This window comes from Asparagus officinalis, chromosome 4 (genome assembly GCF_001876935.1).
Source record: "Asparagus officinalis chromosome 4, Aspof.V1, whole genome shotgun sequence".
Taxonomy (NCBI): Eukaryota; Viridiplantae; Streptophyta; class Magnoliopsida; order Asparagales; family Asparagaceae; genus Asparagus; species Asparagus officinalis.
This window is the reverse complement of record NC_033797.1, coordinates 39,783,876-39,805,600: the sequence shown is the minus strand read 5'-3', so window position 1 is coordinate 39,805,600 and position 21,725 is coordinate 39,783,876. Positions and strand designations below refer to the sequence as shown.

Here is a 21,725-nt window from a genome sequence, read left to right as displayed (position 1 = left end):
ACAAGTCACCTGTATTCTTCAATATCCTTCAGTAACTCCCCCTGAGTTGGTAATAGTTTGACCTTATCATCCATAGATGAGTCAATGCCCTTGCATTCTGACATCCCTGCATTTAGCAACATATTAAGCACATATTTTCCCTAAGATAAAAGAATTTCATTCGATCTAGCTACCTTGATACCCAAAAAATATTTCAAGGATTCAAGGTCCTTGGTTTGAAATTATTGTTGTAGATACTTTTTCAAATGATTAATGCCATGTGCATCATCGCCGGTGATCACAATGTTGTCAACATATACAATCAAAAGGATCTGTTTCCCACCATGAAGTCTCTAGAAAACTGAGTGATCTTTCTAAGATCAATGAAGACCAAAGGTTTGGACAAATGCTGCCAAAGCAAGCCCTCGGAGATTGCTCCAAGTCGTAGAGGGTACAAATCTTGCTACAATCCCCCTGAAAAACAAGACTTGGTAATTGCTTCATATAAACATCCTCATCAAGAATACCACTAAGGAATGCATTCTTAACGCGTCCAACCTATATAGTGGCCAATGATAATAAGCGGCAACGAAATAAGAATGCAAACAGATTTCATCTTAGCTACAGGAGAGAAGATATCGCTATAATCAAGACCATAGATCTGTGAATATCCCTTTATAACTAGTCAAGCTTTGGGGCGAACTGGAGAACCATATGGGTTTACTGTGATAGTATAAACCCCATTTGGAGCCAAACGCTTTCTTCCGTTGGTAGTGAAACAAGATACCAAGTCTCCTTCGTTCTATGGCTATCATCTCTTCTTGCATTGCCACCGTCCAACCTAACTTAGATAGAGTTTCTGATAAATTCTTGGGAACCGAGTGAGAATCCAAAGAAGATATAAAAGAATAATATGATGGAGATAATAAGGAGTAAGAGACAGTGTGTAGGAGGATACCGAGACTAAGATCTCTTACCCTTTAGGAGGGCAATGGGAAGATTATAAGTAGGCTGAGCACTTGGCTGTGCTGTCATATTTTGACTTACTAGTATATTAGGCTATTGGGTGGATTTGGACAATGGCTCAGGTTGTGGGACAGTACGTTTTGTAAAATCTTAAACTGCTTTTGCAAACTTGGATGGTAGATCAGTTTGTATAGTAATCTTTGAAAGAACATTTATAATGATTTTCCGAACAATAAGGTATTCATAATCATCGGGAGGGTCTAAAGAATTATGAAATGCAACATATACTGGGTTGTTCTCAAAGAAGGTAACATTGGCTAAAACAATATACCGATTCAAGGAGGGGCAATAACATTTGTACCCTTTTTGAGATCTATACCCTTTTTGAGTCCTAGAGTATCCAAGAAAAAAATACTCTTAAGAGAATTCGAATCTAATTTCGTCCATTGAGGACTATAATTGTGAATAAAAGTATAGAGACCCGAAGATCTTATGAGATAAATAGAAAGCATCTTTAGCTGGATATAAAAGGGATATCGAAGCTTTGTTCTGTAAGAGAAATGAAGGCAATCTATTGTTCAGATAGCAAGCTATCAAAATGTCATTCCCCAAGAATATTTTCAAACTTGACGATGGAATAAAAGGATCCTTGCAATTTCTAGCAAGTGTCTGTTCTTGCGCTCAGTCATCCCATTTTGTTGGGGTGTGTAAATAAAAGACGACTGATGTAAAATTCCATTTTCTTTCAAATATTTTGTGAAAGAGCTATCAAAATATTTCTTAACGTTATATGTTCTTAAAGTTTTAATGGTATTATGAAATTGATTTTTAACCTTAGCATGAAAAACTTTAAATATAGAGAACGCTTTACTTTAGAACGACTTTTCAGCAAGTAAATCCAAGTCATGCTAGAAAAGTCATCCATGTTAATGTGAAACCCTAGAGAGATTATTACTTCTCTCTTGAATGTTATTAATAGTGTTTTGGGAAAGAAAAAAATTTGTCCCTAACTAATGTGGGACTAAACAATAAGAAATAAACAACTCTCTCAACAGACTATTAAGTGTGATATGGTGCCAACTTATAATATGGAAACTCAATCTGGCATGGATATAATTTCTAATTGTATAAATCAGATTTCTTAAGACATCTTTGAATCATTTGTCAAAGTCACTCTTTGAATCCTTCATGAAGACTTCTAGAGTTCATTTTGGGCCTTTTTCCATAGAAGCCATTTTCTATATATGAGAAGCTTTGGATGTTTCTTTAATCTGTAGTTTTAATATGATTTTATGATGCATTATTTTAGTTATGCTGCATATTCTCTGTGCGTATCACACTTTTTCTTTACATCGTTGTCTGTGCAGCTTATACTGGCGACTATTCCAGATTCTAAAGATGGCAAATCACCCAGTATTGTAACGGACAAAAATATAAAATTACTCTTCGAAATACAAAATAAGGTACTCAATTTTAGTTCCATTGTTCCAACTTTATTTCTTGTCTGATGAATACCGGCTCGTTTACTTCCTAATGTTGACAGATTGACGGACTTAAAGCAAATTATTCTGGATCCATGGTTTCTCTTACTGACATTTGCTTAAAACCACTTGGTGATGACTGTGCAACCCAAAGTGTTTTGCAGGTTCATTTTTACGTCTATTTTCCATGTTTCTAATTTTCTTAAGGAAGTTCCTAAGCTGCTCAAATTTCTATTATTTTTAGGTTCAATTTTATCCCTATCTTTTAGATCTTACCAGCTTTCATAAGTATTTAAGGTTCTTTAGGAAGCAACTAATATGTTAAGCTGGCTCATACATGACATTGATATGCTTTTCCAGTGTGCTCCTGTTGCCAATTCTCTATTTCCTGTTTGCTTTTATCAATTTTTGCGTGCTTCCTTTGTATGTATAGTCAGGTCATGATCTATCTCCATTGTGCTTTTGTTAATATGCCTCATCCTCATTTATATCATCCATATTTCCGAATTACTCCCTCACCCCACCCGCACCAAAAAAATCTAATTAGTTGCACAACTCCACCCCCACCCCACCTGGGGGCCAAAACACACACACACACACACACACAACAACCACCACACCCAAAAAGAAAAGTTCAGATGCAGGCTGATTTGACTGAGGGTAAAACAATAGAAAATACCCTAAACCATTTGACCGGGAACAACTATTGATCTTTCTTTTGGGGAGGGGGGGTGGGGGAGGGGGGTCTCCAATGTTGATGACTAGTTTTGCAACTGAAGCCCGTGGTTTAGTTTTGCAATATGGATGATATAAAAGGTATATATATATACCAAAAAATAAACCATCTGTTATTTGGGGGGTTTTCAAGAGTTCTAGAACCTGTAATTTCTGGTCGGGATCAGGCAGGTTTAGGTACAAATGTGACCCGATGTGCATCCGTACTTAAAACCGTCTTCTATTTTCTCTGTTCTCTTATGGACTTTTATGTTAGACATTTGTTTTCACGGTCTTGAGTGAAGCAACCTTATCCCATACTCTGGCTCTCAAGAAATGGAGCTTTTATGCCCTTAATTCTTCCTGAATCATCTCCTTCATGTTTTTTGTTCTCTTGTGATACTTTTGTCTCTGATGTTTCCATAGAGAGACTAAATAAAATGATATCATCATATCATACCAGCTGCTCCATAGTCGTCTTACATTACTATTGTGTCTTAACATTCTAAATTGATGGTTTTGTAAGGATGCTATTTGGATTTCTAGATATGGATGGTAGTATATCTTTTTGTTCTGCTTCACTTAAACACATCTGCTTTATATCATTCAGTAACACATCATTATCCTTCCATTATGTTGTTGTCATGGGAGTATTCTGGCAACAATGTATCTGCCATAATCACGCTGGGCCTTCAATTCTAGATTGCTTGCCATCCAAATTTCTGGTATGATTTACATGCAGGTGGTTTGACCAATAAGTTTTACAATTTTCTTATTGTTATTAATATTATTTTACGGATGTGTAAATAATATTCTTGATTGCATTTCTTGGATAAACTCATATAAATTATAGTGAAGGATGCTTGGCATGCCATTGTCTTTTCAAGTGTATAGTTTTCAGGGTTGGCTTGTAATATAATGATGGATCACAGTTTGACCTTTGGTAAATCCATTGATTTCGATTTGATTGTTTATTATCTCCTAGGACCAGTGTTCTTGACTCATTATTTCCGGGCATACGCACATGCTTATTCTTTTTTGTGTGAAATTGAGGCACAATCTTCTTTAATCAAGGGATGCTTTTCTTTCTTATCAGTATTTCAAAATGGATCCAGAGAAATACAGTGAATATGGGGGAGTAGATCATGCAGAGTATTGTTTTCTGGTATGTGCACTTTCTCGATGCTCGTATTTATTTTATTTGTGGTTCCTGGTTCAATAGCTGAGCAAGGCTGTATTTCATGCTGGGTGACCTACTGCTTTTTTTTTTCAGGCTTCCATATGTCCTGTTATTATTCTGAATTTTAAGAAAATTTTTTTTATTCCAAAAACTGTTATCCCCATTCATATTCATATTCTAACTATCTTGATATTGCAAGTTAACTGGATGATATAACTACCACAGGCCTTCCTCTTTGGTATAATACGAATGTTACCTGGAACACATTTTCCTAATATTTTGCAGATGAATAATTGATTTAATTTAATTTATCTTTCAAATTGTGTGCATCATTTACTAAATGTAAATGCTTAATACCTGAAATATTTGCGGTGACATGCCATCAGCATTATTCTTCAGCGGAGTCATGCCTGAGTGCATTTCAAGCTCCGCTTGATCCAAGCACAGCATTAGGCGGTTTTTCAGGGAGCAACTACTCGGAGGTAACAAGTGAAACTCATTCAGCTTACACGTAGATAACAATTTGCTGAAATTCATGATTTTTATGCAGGCATCTGCATTTGTAATTACATATCCTGTCAACAATGAGGTAGATAGAACAGGCAATGAAAATGGAAAAGCTGTGGCATGGGAAAAGGCATTTGTCCAATTAGTCAAGGTTAAAATTTTCAGTAATTGAAGTTTCTTTTATTGCATGCCACTAGTGGTCCATGTTTACCAATCCAGCGTCTGTTTCATTCTCTGAAGTTTTGACATCCTTGCAGCTGTGGAAACATAGTTTTCCCATATGCTCTGTTTGGGAGCTCGCTAAGGGAAGGGAAGGAAGGGTAAATTTTTCCTTCCCTTCCCTTCCCCTCCTTTACCCCTCAATTTGGGGTGTAAGATTTTAGTGTAAAATTTTCTCGCCTTCCCCTTCTCTACTCTCCCAATAAAACTCCCAAACAAGGTTTAATTCAAATTTCTCTTCCCCTTCCCTTCTCTACCATCCATCAAAACATAGCAATAAAGTGTTAGGGTTTCGTGACTCATATTATGGAACTAGCTCAAATTGCGGGGAAAGTAGCGTCCTTGTCGAATACTGAACCAAAGGGGAGAAAATAGTCGCACAGACTGGGAAAATTTCTGGTTTACCCTTACAGGCAATAAGTTATGCTTAGACAAACTAATTCCTAAATGCATAGGAATTAAGTAATTAATGATGCACAATTACAACTTACAAGTAAATATGTAAAGATGGTATGAATATGCAAACACATGCGCGCGCGTGTGCGCACGCCCACTGGACGCAATCCTATTAGCATTTTATGAAGTGAAACTAGTTCAAACCCTGAGCAAATAACGATGGAGAATACAACTATTCACTGTTAAGAACAAGAGAATGATTTAGGTTTATATACGAGATGCATGAGAGATCATATATGGTGATACAAGATTTCTTGATGATCTGGGAAGCCTGTAAAAGATTGTTCTTTTTTCAATCAAAATAGATGAAGATGTTTGTGGAAATTCTGATTTCATTGGATTTTGTGATGCTATCCTACTTTTATGAAGTGTAAAACCTCAAAAGTAAAGACAATCATCATGAAGTCATTGATCCAGGCATGAAATCTAAACCTAGTTATCCTTGTTCTTCTCCATTGTAGCATATTCCTCATTATTTGGTATTAGAGTAGAAAAGCATCAACCAAGATTGGAATTACTCCAAATTTGTGATATTTTTATGGAGGACGTTCTTTGACAGAGCTTATTTAACGAAAATGACCTTTTTGTATTTCAAGTCCATTGTAGTGATTTAAACTTTTCCATAATACCTTATTTCACCTTCGAGTTTGAGATTTCTAAAAATAATGGAGAATTAATGTAAAAAGGAAAAAGATATCAGAGACTTTTTTACTCAACTTCTCTAGGGGACAGCTGATGTGGAGGCTAGATTGATATATTCAAGAATTAATTAGGGATTGTTTTGGAATTTTAAGTTGAAAGCCCTCTTCTAGCTGTTTGTTCCATCTTCTCCTTCCCCAACTCTTTTGTTCTTACTCAAACTACTCTTCCTCGACTCCTTTCTTTGCTAATAAAAAGAACAATCAAATTTTGATTTATTTCGTCCACATGATTTCGCTTAGTGCAGTATACTCTAACCATACAAAAGAAAAATTGATTTTTTTAGCTGTCTGTATGATTCAAATTGTCGAATGAGTGGGTACAGATTTAACTTAAATTGTTTCAGCTATTTTAAAAAAAAGTTTTGTGCACATGACTTCCATAACGGCTTACAATAACATGACTCATTGATTCCAGTTGTTTGGTAGGAATAGATTTAATTTAAGTCATTTTGCTTATAAAAAAATGAAACTTGGTGGTCTGATGGGATTCGACTTTAAAGAATTGGAAAGAAAACTGGGTTCACTGTTATAAATAGCGGTAAATAGCCCCGCAATAGCGACGCTAATAGCGTTAGCGGTCCCTTCCCGCCACTGTTATAAATAGCGGTAAATAGCCCCGCAATAGCGACGCTAATAGCGTTAGCGGTCCCTTCCCGCGACGCTATCGCCTAGCCCCGCAATAGCGACGCTAATAGCGTTAGCGGTCCCTTCCCGCGACGCTATCGCCCGCTACGCTATCGCGTAATAACGGTGACATATTGCGGAATGTTTGTTCGCAAAAACGGTCAATAGTGTGTCATAACGATAAATAGTGAGCGCTTGCATTCGAAATTTGCTTTTTGACTACTATTTAAAAGCGGTTTGAGGCTTATTTTTTTTTAAATTAAACTCAACCCTTGACCATTGCATTCCACCGTCTCCTGTGTTTTTCAGCATACTCCCGCCACTTCTCATAGCCTCTGGCACCTACCTTGATACTTCCTCTCACTTCCTTCACCGTGAGATCCTCTTAGGGCAATTCTATCACCGCTAATCTCTTCTTCTTGAAGACAACGAATTTTTGACTCCTCCAGTCATTTTTGGTATTACGTGATGGTTACATGTCTATTTCATGTTTAGGATCTCTTTAAATCATCCAATATGTACTTTTAGATTTCTTAGATTTTTTTTTAATTTTTTTTAGTATTTATACATATCTAAATTAGACCGCTATTTGACTTTGCGCTTTTTACCGCTATTTTGTCGCAATAGCTCGAAATAGCCTTAGCGATGCCTCACCGCTACGCGACGCTATCCGCTATCGATAACCTTGACTGGGTTTGGTGTATCATCTTCTTAGATTTCTTAATTTCTATTTTTCTCACTAAAAATTGAAGAATAGAACCCATCTCCCAGCTGACCATCGCCATCAACATCATCACTAGAAGCTCACCTCTTCCGCTCATATCTGAAGCTTCAGAGATGTTGTCGAAGGCCCTAACGGCGGAGAAATGAGGTTCTGTTTTTGTTTTGGAAGAGACGATAATCTTAAATTAAATCCTCCTAACCATTAGACCAAAACTCCAAAGTTATGTCGAGGATTATATTTTTATATTAATTCTAACATGACCCCGCCGGTTGAACATCCTTTTTTAGAAAATCCGCTTTAAATTCATGGCCGCTGGGACTTGAACCTGGGTTTTTTATATTAATTCTAACATGACCCCGCAGGTTGGACACCCTTTTTTAGAAAATCCGCTTTAAATTTATGGCCGCTGGGACTTGAACCTGGGTTGCTCTGATACCATCTTAAATTAAGTCCCTCCGACCATCACACCAAAACTCTGAAGTTATGGTGAGGGTCAATGATTATATTTTTATGTTAATTCTTACAGATAAAAATATTTATTACACAGAATTACCCTTTCTTTCTTATTCAGTGAGCTATAATAATAGCCAGCTCATTTGACCAGTCAGTATGCCACCTAACCTGTCCCGCCAATCCGTCCCAAATTTGGGTCCTCCTAGCATCACTCTTGTGGCTGGGATCTTGAAATTTGGTGTATGTTCTGGCATTTACTTCTACATGAATTATCTTATGTACAGATTGTCATTGTTTGATCAATACTCTTATCTAATATACCCATATCTTTGTTCACCATATATGGCAGGAAGAGATAACCCCAATGGCAAAGTCACAACATCTTACATTTTCTTTCTCATCCGAGAGTTCTGTCCAGGAAGAACTTACAAGGGAGAGTACTGCAGATGTGATAACCATTGTTGTAAGTGCTGTCTACTCCATGTCTTTATAATCCTCTTCTCTATTTGAACTGAAAAATATATTATAAATTTTCATATCATTTTCTGTGTGTTTCTCAATATGAATCAGGTTAGCTATCTTGTAATGTTCGTTTACATATCATTTACTTTGGGTGATTCTCCTCGTTTGTCTTCTTCCTTTTTCACCTCATCTAAGGTATGGCCTTTATACAATTTTGATTTGGTTTCTGTTCTCTTCCCTTGTGTGTTGATTCTCAATTTCTTAGACAACTTTCACCTGGCCTAGTTTGTGCTGCGTAATGAGTCTAAAATCAGCTTTCTGCTCTACTAGTAACTTAGGCGAGAATATGCAGCCTATACCTGGGATTAACTTAAGTTATATCTTGAAGATGCAATGTGCATCATGTCAATTCTGCCGAAGAAGGGTGCATATTTTTCTTAATGGCATTTAAACACTCATTGATCAGAATTTCATATCATAAATTTATTCAAAATCGGTGCAGTTAGATTTTATGTTGGGGTTCGTTGGACATCGGGAAATCCATCTTGCCGTCATTGGGGCTTGTCGCATACTGCTCTTGAATGTTGTTCCATGGAACTTTGTAGTGTCCTCCCTGGCATCATTAATGAGGTTTTTGGCGAATCATGTCCTTGTTCATTAATAGATATGAAAATATCTCAAAAATACATATATCTGGAAAACTTTAATCACATTTAATTGTAGGTTGAACCATCTAACTACACAGAATAATAGGGCCACATTGGACAAATTTTATAAGAAATATAATGACAAAGGCGTGGCCTATTCACTTCAGTCTCTGTTTTTGTTTGTCGGCGAAGTGCCTGCCTCTGATGAAGAAGCATCTTGATCTTTCCAGTTCAAAGAAATTATTGGAGCATTAGAGTAGTCTTATTTTAGTCTCCATTGTTAATTTATGTAACTGGATTCTGTTTACCTTACTATAAATGAAGTCTTACTTTCACAATCTTGATTCACTTTTCATGAATTCAACAGAGACGTACTTAAGCCTTTCCGTGATCCTTCTAGTGTCAAGTATCTTGTTATTGCTTTCCTCTACATAGAAAAATGACGTGCACCATGTTTTTCTCACTATCACTGGACTCATATTCTCACGTCTAGATACAGAGAGAAAAAGTTGCTGGTCCTTCATGTTATCATTGAGAAGTATGTTTTGGCTAAATGATCCCAAACCATCATTAACAGACCATTAACCAGAAGCTTACATAATAGTATACCCAAACATTTGAACCTTCCTTTACATCTGTTTGCTGGACTACGTTAAGCTGAATTTCTGCATTTGGCTATGTAGCTACTAAAGTGGAAATAAAATGTACTTATTCAATGACTTCCTGTGTTCATTGAAATTTGTTATTGGGTCATTCAATTTTTTGCGGCAATTGTTTATTTAATTAAGTTTGTCCATTTTTTCTGTGCAGTTCGTTAGTTCTGATTATTCTTACTATAAGATACACGTAGGTTCAATTTGTATATATTTTTACAGGTATTGCTAGGCTTGTCCGGTGTTGTGGTTGTTATACTTTCCGTTCTTGGATCAGTTGGATTCTTTAGTGCCATTGGAGTTGAATCCACACTTATCATAATGGAAGTTATTCCTTTCCTTGTTTTAGCAGTAAGTTAATTCTAATTACCATCGGCCTTCTATTATTTTCTAAAGCTGTAGCTGCTTTCTAGTTGGTCTCTTTTGAAATTATTTTTGTCAGGTTGTTAACAGATCACTGTGTATTTTAGATTATTATGCCTTGTCAGGCATTCTTAATAGGTAAGAATAATGTTTTAATTTTCAGTTTTCATGGTAGCTTCTGTTCCCCTTCCCCTCACCGTTTCTATTAGTATTACTCCGTACCGTCCATTTCGCTTAAAAAGTTCATATTCCTTTTCCGAACTTTGAATGAGCTCTCCACAGAGCATAATTCTTTTTTTTTTCTTTTTTTTTTCTTTTTTTGAGAAATACAGTGAGTCCAAAGAACTGCCCTGTTGTTTCTTTGAAAGATCTTAACGAAATGCCTGAATACATAACAAAGCTAAGCCCAAATATGGAAAAAAAAGAAAAGAAGAAAAGAAACAACCCAACAATAGAACACAGTACATGATTACCGACGAAGTATGGCTGAACAAGAGGTCTATGCAATAAACACGACCAATAGAACATGAGTCACAACCCCAAAAAAGTCCAGCCATGTTGCTCCACTTACTGCCCCTTCATACCGATATCTTGATCTGTTCTTTGATCCTCTGAGTTTGATGCATCTGTGTTGAAAGTATGAGTCGCTACATGCAAGAATTGATCCGCTCGTTCCCCTATCTCCTGGAAATAGAGAGGACCAAAGTACAGTATAAGTAATTCTTTGTTGACAAACATAGAGACAAGGTTGCTGACAGTTATGAAAAATTCTATTGTTACACAGTTACTCTCCCTCCAAATGCCCAAAAAATTGCAACATCCCCACATCCCGGAAAATATTTTACTTTACTAACATTTTGTTGCCTCCCTTCACTCCACAAATCCTGAACAGAGGATGGTGTTAAAGCTATCCCGAACTAACTAGAGACATAATTCTTTTTGTTGAATAAGCTATGATGGAGCGTAATTCTTTCTGGCTACAGTACAAGCACTGACCACAAAAATGTCAATTCATATTAAAAGATGGACGCAAAATGAAAAGAGGATAAGCAGATTCATTGTGGCTTGAACAACAAATACATGGATGATGCACCATACTATTTCTCTAGCTAGGCAGTCTTACGATGGTTAGAACATAAAAAAGAAGTGTGATGTACCATAGTAAAAAGTTCATTTTGATCTAGTAAGAAAATCAGATTTTAATCTCATGCTGACCTATATCCTGATTATAAACCACTATTATTCTTGAAGGTACAAAAAGAGCTAACAAAAAATTGAACTCAAATCAGTCCATTTCCATCACATCTTCAGAAAAATGATCTACAGATAAGTAAAAGAAATATTGATAGCCCTAAGAAGATGAATATTCAATATCAAACCCATACATTACGGAAATATTTTGTAAAATAGAGGCTCCTTTACGTGGCTATTGCAAATATAGCAGGATAAGCAACAATTTAGGTAACATACCAAATCCACAAATCTACAAAATTTCACATTTGTACCCTTCCCCACAACAAAATTGACTTCTCATTTAAAACGTTCATCAAATTTCTAGGATACCTAAAGCGGTCGAGTATAAAGAAGAATTATTGAGAGACGAGAGATAACATAGAAAAATTTTGTTGCTTGGTCCGAGAAATCCCTGTAGTTCTCAATGAAACAACAGAGAATTGACCTTTGTTTGCAAAATACTTAAGATACCTAATCATAAGGTTTAGAATTCCTAATCCTTTTCCTTACCATGTTTATATCAGGTTGGAGTGGACAACATGTGTATCTTAGTGCATGCTATCAAGCGGCAACCTCTGGAATTGCCTTTAGAAGGACGGGTAAGTAATGCACTAGTTGAAGTTGGGCCTTCAATAACTCTTGCCAGTCTATCTGAAGTTCTGGCCTTCGCTGTTGGAAGTTTTATTCCCATGCCAGCATGCCGTGTATTCTCCATGTTTGCTGGTTAGACCATTATCTCACTCATGTAACCTTTTGTCTTATTTCAATGTACCGCCTTCTTGACTTGAGGCCTGCATTTGTGCAGCATTGGCTGTCCTCTTAGACTTTCTTTTGCAAGTAACAGCTTTTGTTGCGCTAATAGTCCTGGATTTCTTAAGGGCCAAAGATAATAGGATTGATTGTGCTCCTTGTATCAAACTTTCATCCTCTCATGGATCAGATAAAGGTATTCTGCTATTCATACATATATTTAAACAGTTTTAACTCCTGAAGCTTTTCAAGTGATGATTTGAACTGGTCCTGTATGTTAACTTTTTTATTAATTGGAAATTTTAGGTGAGAAAAGAAACCTAGGATTGGTTGCAAGGTATATGAAGGTGAGGCCTATACCTAGCCTCTTTTACTAAGAACCTTCTTTATACTAGAGTGTTATCTTTCCTATAAGTTAGATGTCACTCGAATACAGCAGCAGATGCATGCAATATTTACTAAGGACCTTCTTTATGTTGGAGTGTTATCTTTTCTATGAGTTAATTTTCATGATATCATGATGCGACTTTTATATTGATGAGAAAGGCACAATGTGATCGATGAGGGTGGATAATGGATTTCTATTTGAGATCATTTGTAATCCATGCTTTATAATGCCCTAAATTTTCAACTTTTTGATCCTGCAGTCACGTGCTTTTCAGCATTTTGACAATGAAAGGTTTAGTGCATTAGATGTCACTCGGATATGGTAGCAGATGCATGCAATATTTAGTTGTTTCTGCAGTAGTCATTACATAGTAGGAATTTAGGATCATGTACATACTGGTAGAATGAATGTGCGTCATAAAGTGTTGTAATGTTAACCCTGCTTTTATTTCATTTTATTGTAGGAAGTCCATGCACCAATGCTGGAGATTCCCGGAGTTAAAATTATTGTTATTGCTGTCTTCATTGCATTTTCTTTTGTCAGCATTGTAAGTTACTTTTATTATGTTTCCTTCTTTGATTTATCAGTGTCACTGCTGGACTAACTGATCTTCCTTATATTTAAGTTACAACTTTGATTCATCAGTGTCGGTCTTAGACTACTTGATTTCCTGGAGGGAAAAATAATTCACTGAACGATAGAGCAATTTTTTTTGCCTGTCATTTTTCATGAAGTCTGTATTTGTCATTTATTTGTATCCTGTAAGCTGCATGCCCATCTTTTTTTCTGTCACAGTGAAGCATGAAACTTTGGCACTGCGCTTTTGTTGAATTTCTTGTTGGAAGTTGAGACTTTCACATTTTCTTTTATACATTTCTGTAAGTAGTTTATCCTGTGTTCTTAGACATACAGGTTGTTTTCTTAACTTATAGGACCTATCTACTAGACTCCAGCCTGGTTTAGAGCAGCAGATTGTCCTTCCCCGGGATTCATATCTTCAGGTTTGCTTTAATGCTTGTATACCAGCTAAGATTTCATGACCTTATATCGTTGTATGATTTTTTTCCTTCACTTATGTAGGATTATTTTGAAGACATTGCCAAGTATTTAAGAGTGGGGCCACCTTTATATTTTGTTGTAAAGGACTTTAACTATAGGTATTGCTAGCCTCTATTGTTTATTCTTAATTTTATATGCAAATTTGCATGTTCGTTTTGTTACCTTGAACTTTATTATTCAGCTGTAAGTAAACATATGCATACACAAAGTTATCAAATCCCTTATGTTGTTACATTTTAACTCATTTTATGTCTTCCCCTGTGGTATATCCCTTTTGTTATTTGGTTTATTACATTTTTTGGCCTAATTAGAGTTGCCAAATTAATCTATTATTTGAAGTTTTGATGAGACCACTATTTTGTCAAAAATTACTGAAATGGAAATCAAGGGTTGAGAAATAATGGTACTTGTATTAAACCCATCCAATAATCCTAGCTTGTCTATCAGTCTCAAGTGGCACATGTTTGAACAGTCTGTATCACAGTTGACCATTCAAATTTTTGTAGTAAATGATTTCTAAGTTCCAAAAGTGCAACTGGTGATATCATGATGATCTTCGTTGCTACTGGAGAAATGAACTTTGGTACACAGTTCATTTCTTCCTCTAAAAGATCATTTTTCTTCTGTGTTGACATCATTCCAGTGTCAAACCATGTTCGATGTTTAATGCTTTGTCCACCTATTTTTACTGTAAATTATGCTTAATGTGAAGGCCTAACTTTGCATGAGTCGTATTATATAAAGATTTAGTTTAATATTTCTATATTAAATTTATTTGAAAGCAAAAATTGGCTTTTTTTAAATGTGAATTCAAATGTACACAGATTCAGTGACAAATACATACTCCACCACTACATGTAGTTTTTATTTTTCTGTAGCGGACACTTCTTCACATATCAAAGTACATCATTATGCCTGACAAGAATCCAATTTTTCAAATATCTTTGCAGTATGTCATACAAAAACTTAATTGTTTTGATTTCTGAAACAATATAAGAGACAAATATTTTTATCTGATCCAAGAACCATTTAATCGGTGGTTATTTGATTTTATCATAGAAGTATGTATCATTCAAGTATTTTTTGGCAGAAATCCAACTGATAAAGTATGTATCACTCAATCATTTTTCAGAATGAAATCCAACTGATTCTTTTGATTATCAGATTTAGTTAGTTGTTATGGTCATTCTGAAAGTTTGCAATAAAAAAGCAATTTTTCCCTTTGATCCAAACAGGTTTTTTGGTTTCTCATTAAATACTTTGGTTAATTTGGTTTCATCACTCTTGTTTCAGTTCAGAATCAGAACAGACAAACCAGATATGTTCTATCAGTCAGTGTGATTCTAACTCTCTCTTAAATGAGGTAAGATTACCCGTGTTTAATGATACTCCTGGTCTTGAAATTCAGTTATCTTTTATACAACAGATACGAATGACACCTTTTCAACTTTCTTTGAATAGATAGTCCAGCTTGTTATTAATAAGTTCTCAAGATTAAACATCATATTTGTCTCAGTCATGTTATTCTATGTTACTTTTCTGCAGATTACACACGCATCTTTAACATCAGAATCAAGTTATATTGCAAAGCCAGCTGCTTCGTGGCTTGATGACTTTCTAGTATGGTTGTCTCCAGAAGCGTTTAGCTGTTGTCGCAAGTTTGTGAACGGAAGCTATTGCCCTCCTGATGATCAGGTTTTTTATCTTCTTGATGTCAAAGCAGATATATTTTCTTATGATAGTAGAACGCTTTATCTATAACTGTATTTTCCTAAACAGGTCAAGTTTTTTATAGCATGACAAAGGAATCAGCCTTTTGGCAATATTCCCTATTCTGAGCCAAATTCTCGAGTTCTTTCAGAAGTAACGGCATAAATTGCTCTTTGCATCAACATTCATGTTCAAAACATAATTTCTCCAGAATATATGGAACTACTGTATCTTTGCATCACCTCTTATGTCAAATGTATGTCTCACTTTCTTGATGATACGTTAGCGCATCATCTTGGAACTTTGAACTATATTCTCTTGCATATTCCAATTATTGTGTAATTATACATAATCAAGTTGTAATTGTGATAGTTTTCTTATTGCATTATTTTGAAATATGATAGGTTTGGTGGTCTCTTCCTTAAGGATTTATTTTCAGGGTAAACTCACTATGGTTAAATCTACCCAAAAAGAAAAAACAAACAACTAATATATCCAATCTATTACTTTTAACTTAAAAGCAAAACCTTGAAAATCACAGTAAACACTCTTCTTGCTACAGTAGAATTCAGGATATTAAACCCTCTCCAAACAACATAATTCCAAAACTTAAATACTGTTCATGCTGCAGCGAACTTAATAACACTGTTCATGCTGCAGTCAAAATCCCCCCCTTTTGACCCCTCTTCAAACTAAAGTAAAATTTTGTAACCTTAAAACACTGTTCATATCTACCTTTTTTTTTACTTTATATTCTTGCAGGTGATGATTTGAACCTTCATCAGACATTTTACACATATAGATCTTTTCTGGCTCTATTAAAGAAAATTGATAAAACTTGCTAATTGGTATATTATTTTGTTAACTGATTTGGGGATTCACTCTATAAATAGTAGTAAAAAATTATCGCTAAAGTTTTTATAAATAGTTATATACAAAAATCATATTATCAATTTGGTGACAGATACAACTAGGTAAATAATACACGCTGCAGCGCGTTGGCTTAATACTAGTGTATGGAATCTTTGAACAAAATATGACATCCTCAGGGTTAAGGATGAGATCATTTTTAGCAGCTTCTAGGTTTATTAGGACTGCTGCAGAATTGTTGATGTGAAAAGTTTTGCATCTAAAAATGTATACATTGAGAATTATCTGGCTCCATAAAGTCGAGAGGTAATAGATAAAATTGGAGGAGTGATTTTGATGGATTCTGATGTCTGGGATACCACTTGGAATCAACATCTTCTTTCTCATTAGGCTGAACTTGTGTTGAAAAATGGGCCCAAGGATAAGTTTTTATGCAGATGATGCTGGTTGATAGATAAGACATTGATGATGATGAATGTGGGAGGACACGAGTAAAGGAATTTTAATGTCTACCTATCAGGGCACTTTATTCCAGACCATTCTTCCATTTCTCAAAGCACTCTTCTTTTCATAGAGAGGCTAGGGAAAGGAAGAAGAGGAACTGAGGGAGGGAAGGAACGAAATGTACCTTTTCTGCCAAAGAAAAAAGTGTGGCTTTTTCCTGTTGTATGCCTCTTTTTATATTTTAGCTCCATGAACCTGATCTTGATTTGGCATTTGAATGAAGCTGGTCTTGCAGAGAGGTCTCAGAGGTGAGTTGATCAGTTCTAACTTCTGAGTGTTCAATTTATAACTCCATTTATTGAACCATTCGGATTACTTTTTGAATTTCTAGAAGAACGATTGAGTTTGGGTTCTGATAACATTGTACATACAATATAAATAGAGATACTGCAATTGTTAGAAAAATACTGTTTAACACAAGAACCAAATCTCAACCAATAAATCACAGAACTGAAATTGATAAATTACAAAACAGAAAATTAATTACTATAGATTAATTGGAACAAAAACGAACACAATTCCTCTCCTCACAGGACTGCTGTCTCCATCTCCTATTTAGGATAATATAGAAGCAGAGTTCACATAAAAGAAAAAAAAAAATCTAAATAACCAATTCAAAAGTATACAATCTTCGTAAATAATTGAACTCAAGTAGAGTTCAACTGGAGTAGTACTTTTCTAACTCTGTCTCAGTTTAGCTTGGATTCAAACTCAGAAAGAAACAAAATATAACTAAATTTAACCTAATGAGAATCCAAATTCATGGAGGCTTGGGAGGCTTCAGCTGATCATCCATTGCAGGTGAACTAGCCACAAGCATTCTTCATCATCACTGGTATTAAAATTACTTGGTCTGCGACATTAATCATGTCATTGAGCAATATTTGTATGATTTAATGAAGTTAATGGTTCTTGATGATATTATTCATTTGATTATCATGATAAATATTTAGGCACAGATCTATCTTCATAATTATTTTGTTACTGTTGACACTTGTGATTAAAAAAATTAATACTCTGATTTCATTGAATCTCATTTTTGTGTCCATGAGTGTACTCGTAACAATATGGGATGCGACTTGAAATTATATGTTTGTAGCCTCCCTGCTGTCAGCCTGGTGATAGTTCGTGTGGAATTGCTGGAATATGCAAAGACTGCACGACGGTAAGTTTATCTCCAGAGATCTGAGTCTTAATCTGTTTACATGCTTCTTGTATCCAGCTATCCCATTTTATATAGCATTAACTGATGTAAAGATTCGGTGAATCAATCATTAAACAAGTGGAATAGGCTTTTTCTTGAATTATTTTTACTTGCTAGTATTTGACGTCTAAGCAAATGCTTTTTAATTAATACCTTTGATGAAAGAGATTCTTTGTTTGGTGTTCCTAGTGCTTCCGTCATTCAGACTTGCATGATGGCCGTCCATCTACGGCGCAGTTTAAGGAAAAGCTTCCGTGGTTTCTCAAGGCACTACCTTCTTCAAATTGTGCTAAGGGAGGCAATGGAGCTTATACTAGCAGTGTGGATCTAACTGGTCTGTCTCTGCCTTATTCTATTCATATGACCTGTAGTTTAACTACAAGTGCAGATGTCCACTAGCACAGTCCAAATTTTTTGAAGTTCAGTTAGAGGTGAAACTTGGGTTTTTATAAGCATGGTTGTTGCTGTCGTCAGGATATGAGAGTGGCACTATTCAAGCTTCTTCGTTCCGTACATATCATACACCCCTCAATAAACAAGTAATGGATTTTAAGTTGTATGTTCTTAAAAATCGCTTTTTCTTCTCTCTTTGTATGACTTTCTTGATTCCTTGCAGAGTGACTATGTAAATGGAATGAGAGCTGCAAGGGAGTTCAGTTCTAAGGTTTCAAATTCTCTGAAGGTATGAAGGCTTTGTATGAATAAAATTACTATGTGGATTTTCTGGCAGACGGCTTCTTTTATGTTATTTATCTGGATTTAAATAAATTTGTTTAACTAAGTTCATATCAAGACCCCAAGAATATTATGAAAATATATAAATGCTAATTAAGCAAGACCGATTTCTAAAAAAAGTTTTCTGAATGTCCAAATGAAGGTATTAGGGGCCTTGAATGGTAACTTATGAAGCAAATTAAGAGAATAAAACTTTTTGTTAGCAAGGAAAAGGGAAAAATGTTACGAGGCCCCAAGAAAATAAAGTGAATGTGACAAAGCCCCGAGACTAAGTTAATGAGTGTCCAAACCCCTAAAGTAAGAAATAAATGTAATTAAACCCCATTATACAATGCCACCTCATCATCAAGCGTCCAAAAAAATCTCCATTCTACCCCTCATTATAACCCCATGACATGTCACCCTTTTGTTTGAGTTCGTGCCGCTCTCTCCCCTTTTCTGTTAAGGTTAACAACCAACATGTTGGTGGTTTCTTGTAAATTTTCAGGGGTTATTTTAGTTTCTATAACTTTCTGGGGGTTTTCTATAAGCTTTTAGGGAATTATTTGCGATTTGTAAAGCTATCAAGGGATTTTCTGCAATTTTTGGTGGCTATTTGCAATTTTGAAAACTTTCAGGATGTTATTTGCCATTTCTGAAAAACTTCCAAGGGGTGAAAATTGACCATACCAAATCCAACTCTAAAAAAAAAGCAAGTATTTTTAAATGATGTATGTCAAATATAATGCTTGGATGTTAAATTTATGGGTTGGTTAAGCATACACGTTTATTGTTAAGTTTGAAAGTTAGTTGTTAAGCTTAGTAGCTAGTTGTTAAGTTTGAAATTTTAGTTGTTAAGCTTTGTGCTTAGTTGTAAGCTTTGTGCTTAGTTGTTAAGGTCAACAGTTAGTGTTAAAGATTAATAGCTAATTATATTTATATGTTATATGTTAAGTTTATTGATTTTTTGTTAATAGTTAGTTGTTTGTAAACACTTCGTTGTTTGTGTTTAGCATGGATGGTTAGCAATATTTTATTTAATGTTATCAGGTAATATTTTCTTTGCGATATATGATGTAAATCTTTAACTTTAACAATTAACTCTTAAGCTTAAGAACTAATACTTAAATGTAGCATATAACTCATAAGTTTAACAACCAATCCTTAAGTTTAACAACTGACAGACAATATTAATAATCAACACTTAAACCTAATAACTAACTCTTAAGTTTAATAATCCATACTTAAGTTTAATAACTAATGGCCAACATTAACAATCAATACTTAAATCTAACAACTAACTCCTAAACTTAATAGTCAACCCTTAAATTTAATAAATAACTCACAACATTTACAACCATACTTTAATCTGATTCTTTAACTTTGAATGTTTAAGTAAAATACATTAGCATATTTCACACAATATGAAAGTCATCCAATCAATAAAATTTTCAGTTGGTTCTTCACATGCACTCCAGTTATGACCTTCTTTGTTTGTTTCTCTGCAAACCATTGGCAATCATAGAAAAAAGAGATTTCCAAACTAGTCAGTGAACCAAACTTCTCTTTGGTCCACCACTTTCACATTTTTTCGGTGATTGGTCATAGAATTTCCAAAGTTAGAAATCAATTGTCATAATATAACTTTAGGACTTAAGTTTTAGAACTCAGCTTATGGACATAAGAATCAGTTCCATATTGAAGCTAAAACCCATCTATCATGCATATGCGCCAAAATCATCTTGTGTGTAGTTACCACCAAGATACGTAACATTCAAGCTTTTGATATTCAGCTATTAAATGAAGCAGCAATATATAAGGTAACGTGATCGTACCTGAAGCACATACAAAAAAAGATTCATATAAAACATAAGGTTAACGTATAACCAATAAAACTAACAACTAACTCACAAGTTTAACAATCATAGTTAAGCCTAACTGCTGACTCATAAGCTAAACAACCAATAGTTAACTCTAAGTCATGAGTTGAACAAACAATCGTTAAGTTTAACAACTGACTTATTAACATTAATAGCCAATGGTTAACTCTAACAAGTAACTCTTAACATTAACAACCGGTCTTTATATATAACAACTTATTATTAGCATTAACAAGTTCTTGATATTAATACCTAAATCAATGTGGTAGCGAAGAGAGGAGGCGGAGAGTCATTTCTTGTTGGGAATAGGGTCGGTGCCTGCATGTAGTCGGAGGGCGGATAAAGTAGGCGGTCTAGCAGCTCAATTTAGGTGGAGGAGTGATCATCAATCTTGCATCGCCACCACTAGAGATTTCCTCCTCCTCAAATTCCGCCTTTGAATCCTTCGTTTTCTCAATATGCATCTATAAATTTCATCATTTCAAAGAAAAATCAATCAAAATCGAATCTTTTGCATGTTGCAGAAATCCTAGGCTCTCGATCGAAAAGAAATCCTCAATCATAAGCTATGCTTAGTTGCTTTTGATATGGAATTGAGAATGGGCTTATAAAATAAGCAATCTCTGGACAGGGAGTACGGCGACATCAAATGAGAAGTCGTTGAGGCAGATGAGGTGGTCAAGGAATTGGAGAAGGCGAGAGCTTTGCTTGGGTTTGTAGGGATTTTTTGATGGAGGAATTTGAGAGAAAGAGGGGGGAGAGGTTGTTGAAGGCACTGGTGAATTTTGGGGTTTTGTTAAAGAAGAGAGGAGATGGATGGAGTTTGTTGAAGGGGGGCATTTTGGGGTTTTTAAGGAAAATGCAGTATGCTGAATCACTTTAGGGGCTGAATCACATTTCAATTTCATTTTAAGGGCACGCATTGACCAAGTCTTGGGGCTTAGTCGCACTCACTTGATCATTTTGGGTCCTTGAAGCATTTTTCCCTAACGAAAATGATATGCAAGACGTATTAAGAAACCATGTAGTAAGCAAGATGTCTTGCATCAAATTTTGTTCTTTTAAGTCTCTTCTAGCTAAACCAGATCTCTTTTAGTTTCAAGATAGATATTAGTTTTCTTTATAGTGGAGGGTAGTATGGTATGATGATCCACAAGTTGAAAGACAAACTAATTGTACTACATTTTTCCATTTGCTTATGCACACACTACGTCTATGAAATACCAATATAAACTACTGTGATATTCTAAGACATCTACTTTCTACTTATTTTCTCTTGAACAC

The 21,725-nt window shown here is 35.2% G+C and overlaps 1 protein-coding gene across 4 annotated transcripts in view; it reads left to right on the top strand.

Moving 5' to 3' along the window:
* The window catches only part of LOC109837246 (Niemann-Pick C1 protein-like), a 66,343-nt gene that overhangs the window by 37,848 nt on the left and 6,770 nt on the right, over nt 1-21,725 (top strand). For all 4 annotated transcript variants that reach the window (XR_002246234.1, XM_020405402.1, XM_020405403.1 and 1 more), the window contains 20 exons: nt 2,313-2,408; nt 2,489-2,590; nt 4,237-4,305; nt 4,707-4,802; nt 4,871-4,978; nt 8,354-8,467; nt 8,575-8,661; nt 9,989-10,117; nt 11,887-12,085; nt 12,168-12,308; nt 12,419-12,459; nt 12,964-13,047; nt 13,433-13,501; nt 13,581-13,657; nt 14,853-14,922; nt 15,105-15,254; nt 17,743-17,808; nt 18,037-18,181; nt 18,322-18,386; nt 18,464-18,529. Coding sequence is in view for 3 of the 4 variants with exons in the window: in XM_020405402.1 (XP_020260991.1) it covers nt 2,313-2,408; nt 2,489-2,590; nt 4,237-4,305; nt 4,707-4,802; nt 4,871-4,978; nt 8,354-8,467; nt 8,575-8,661; nt 9,989-10,117; nt 11,887-12,085; nt 12,168-12,308; nt 12,419-12,459; nt 12,964-13,047; nt 13,433-13,501; nt 13,581-13,657; nt 14,853-14,922; nt 15,105-15,254; nt 17,743-17,808; nt 18,037-18,181; nt 18,322-18,386; nt 18,464-18,529 (1,974 nt within the window). In the remaining variant the exon portion in view is untranslated. The remainder of the gene's footprint in view (nt 1-2,312; nt 2,409-2,488; nt 2,591-4,236; nt 4,306-4,706; nt 4,803-4,870; nt 4,979-8,353; nt 8,468-8,574; nt 8,662-9,988; nt 10,118-11,886; nt 12,086-12,167; nt 12,309-12,418; nt 12,460-12,963; nt 13,048-13,432; nt 13,502-13,580; nt 13,658-14,852; nt 14,923-15,104; nt 15,255-17,742; nt 17,809-18,036; nt 18,182-18,321; nt 18,387-18,463; nt 18,530-21,725) is intronic.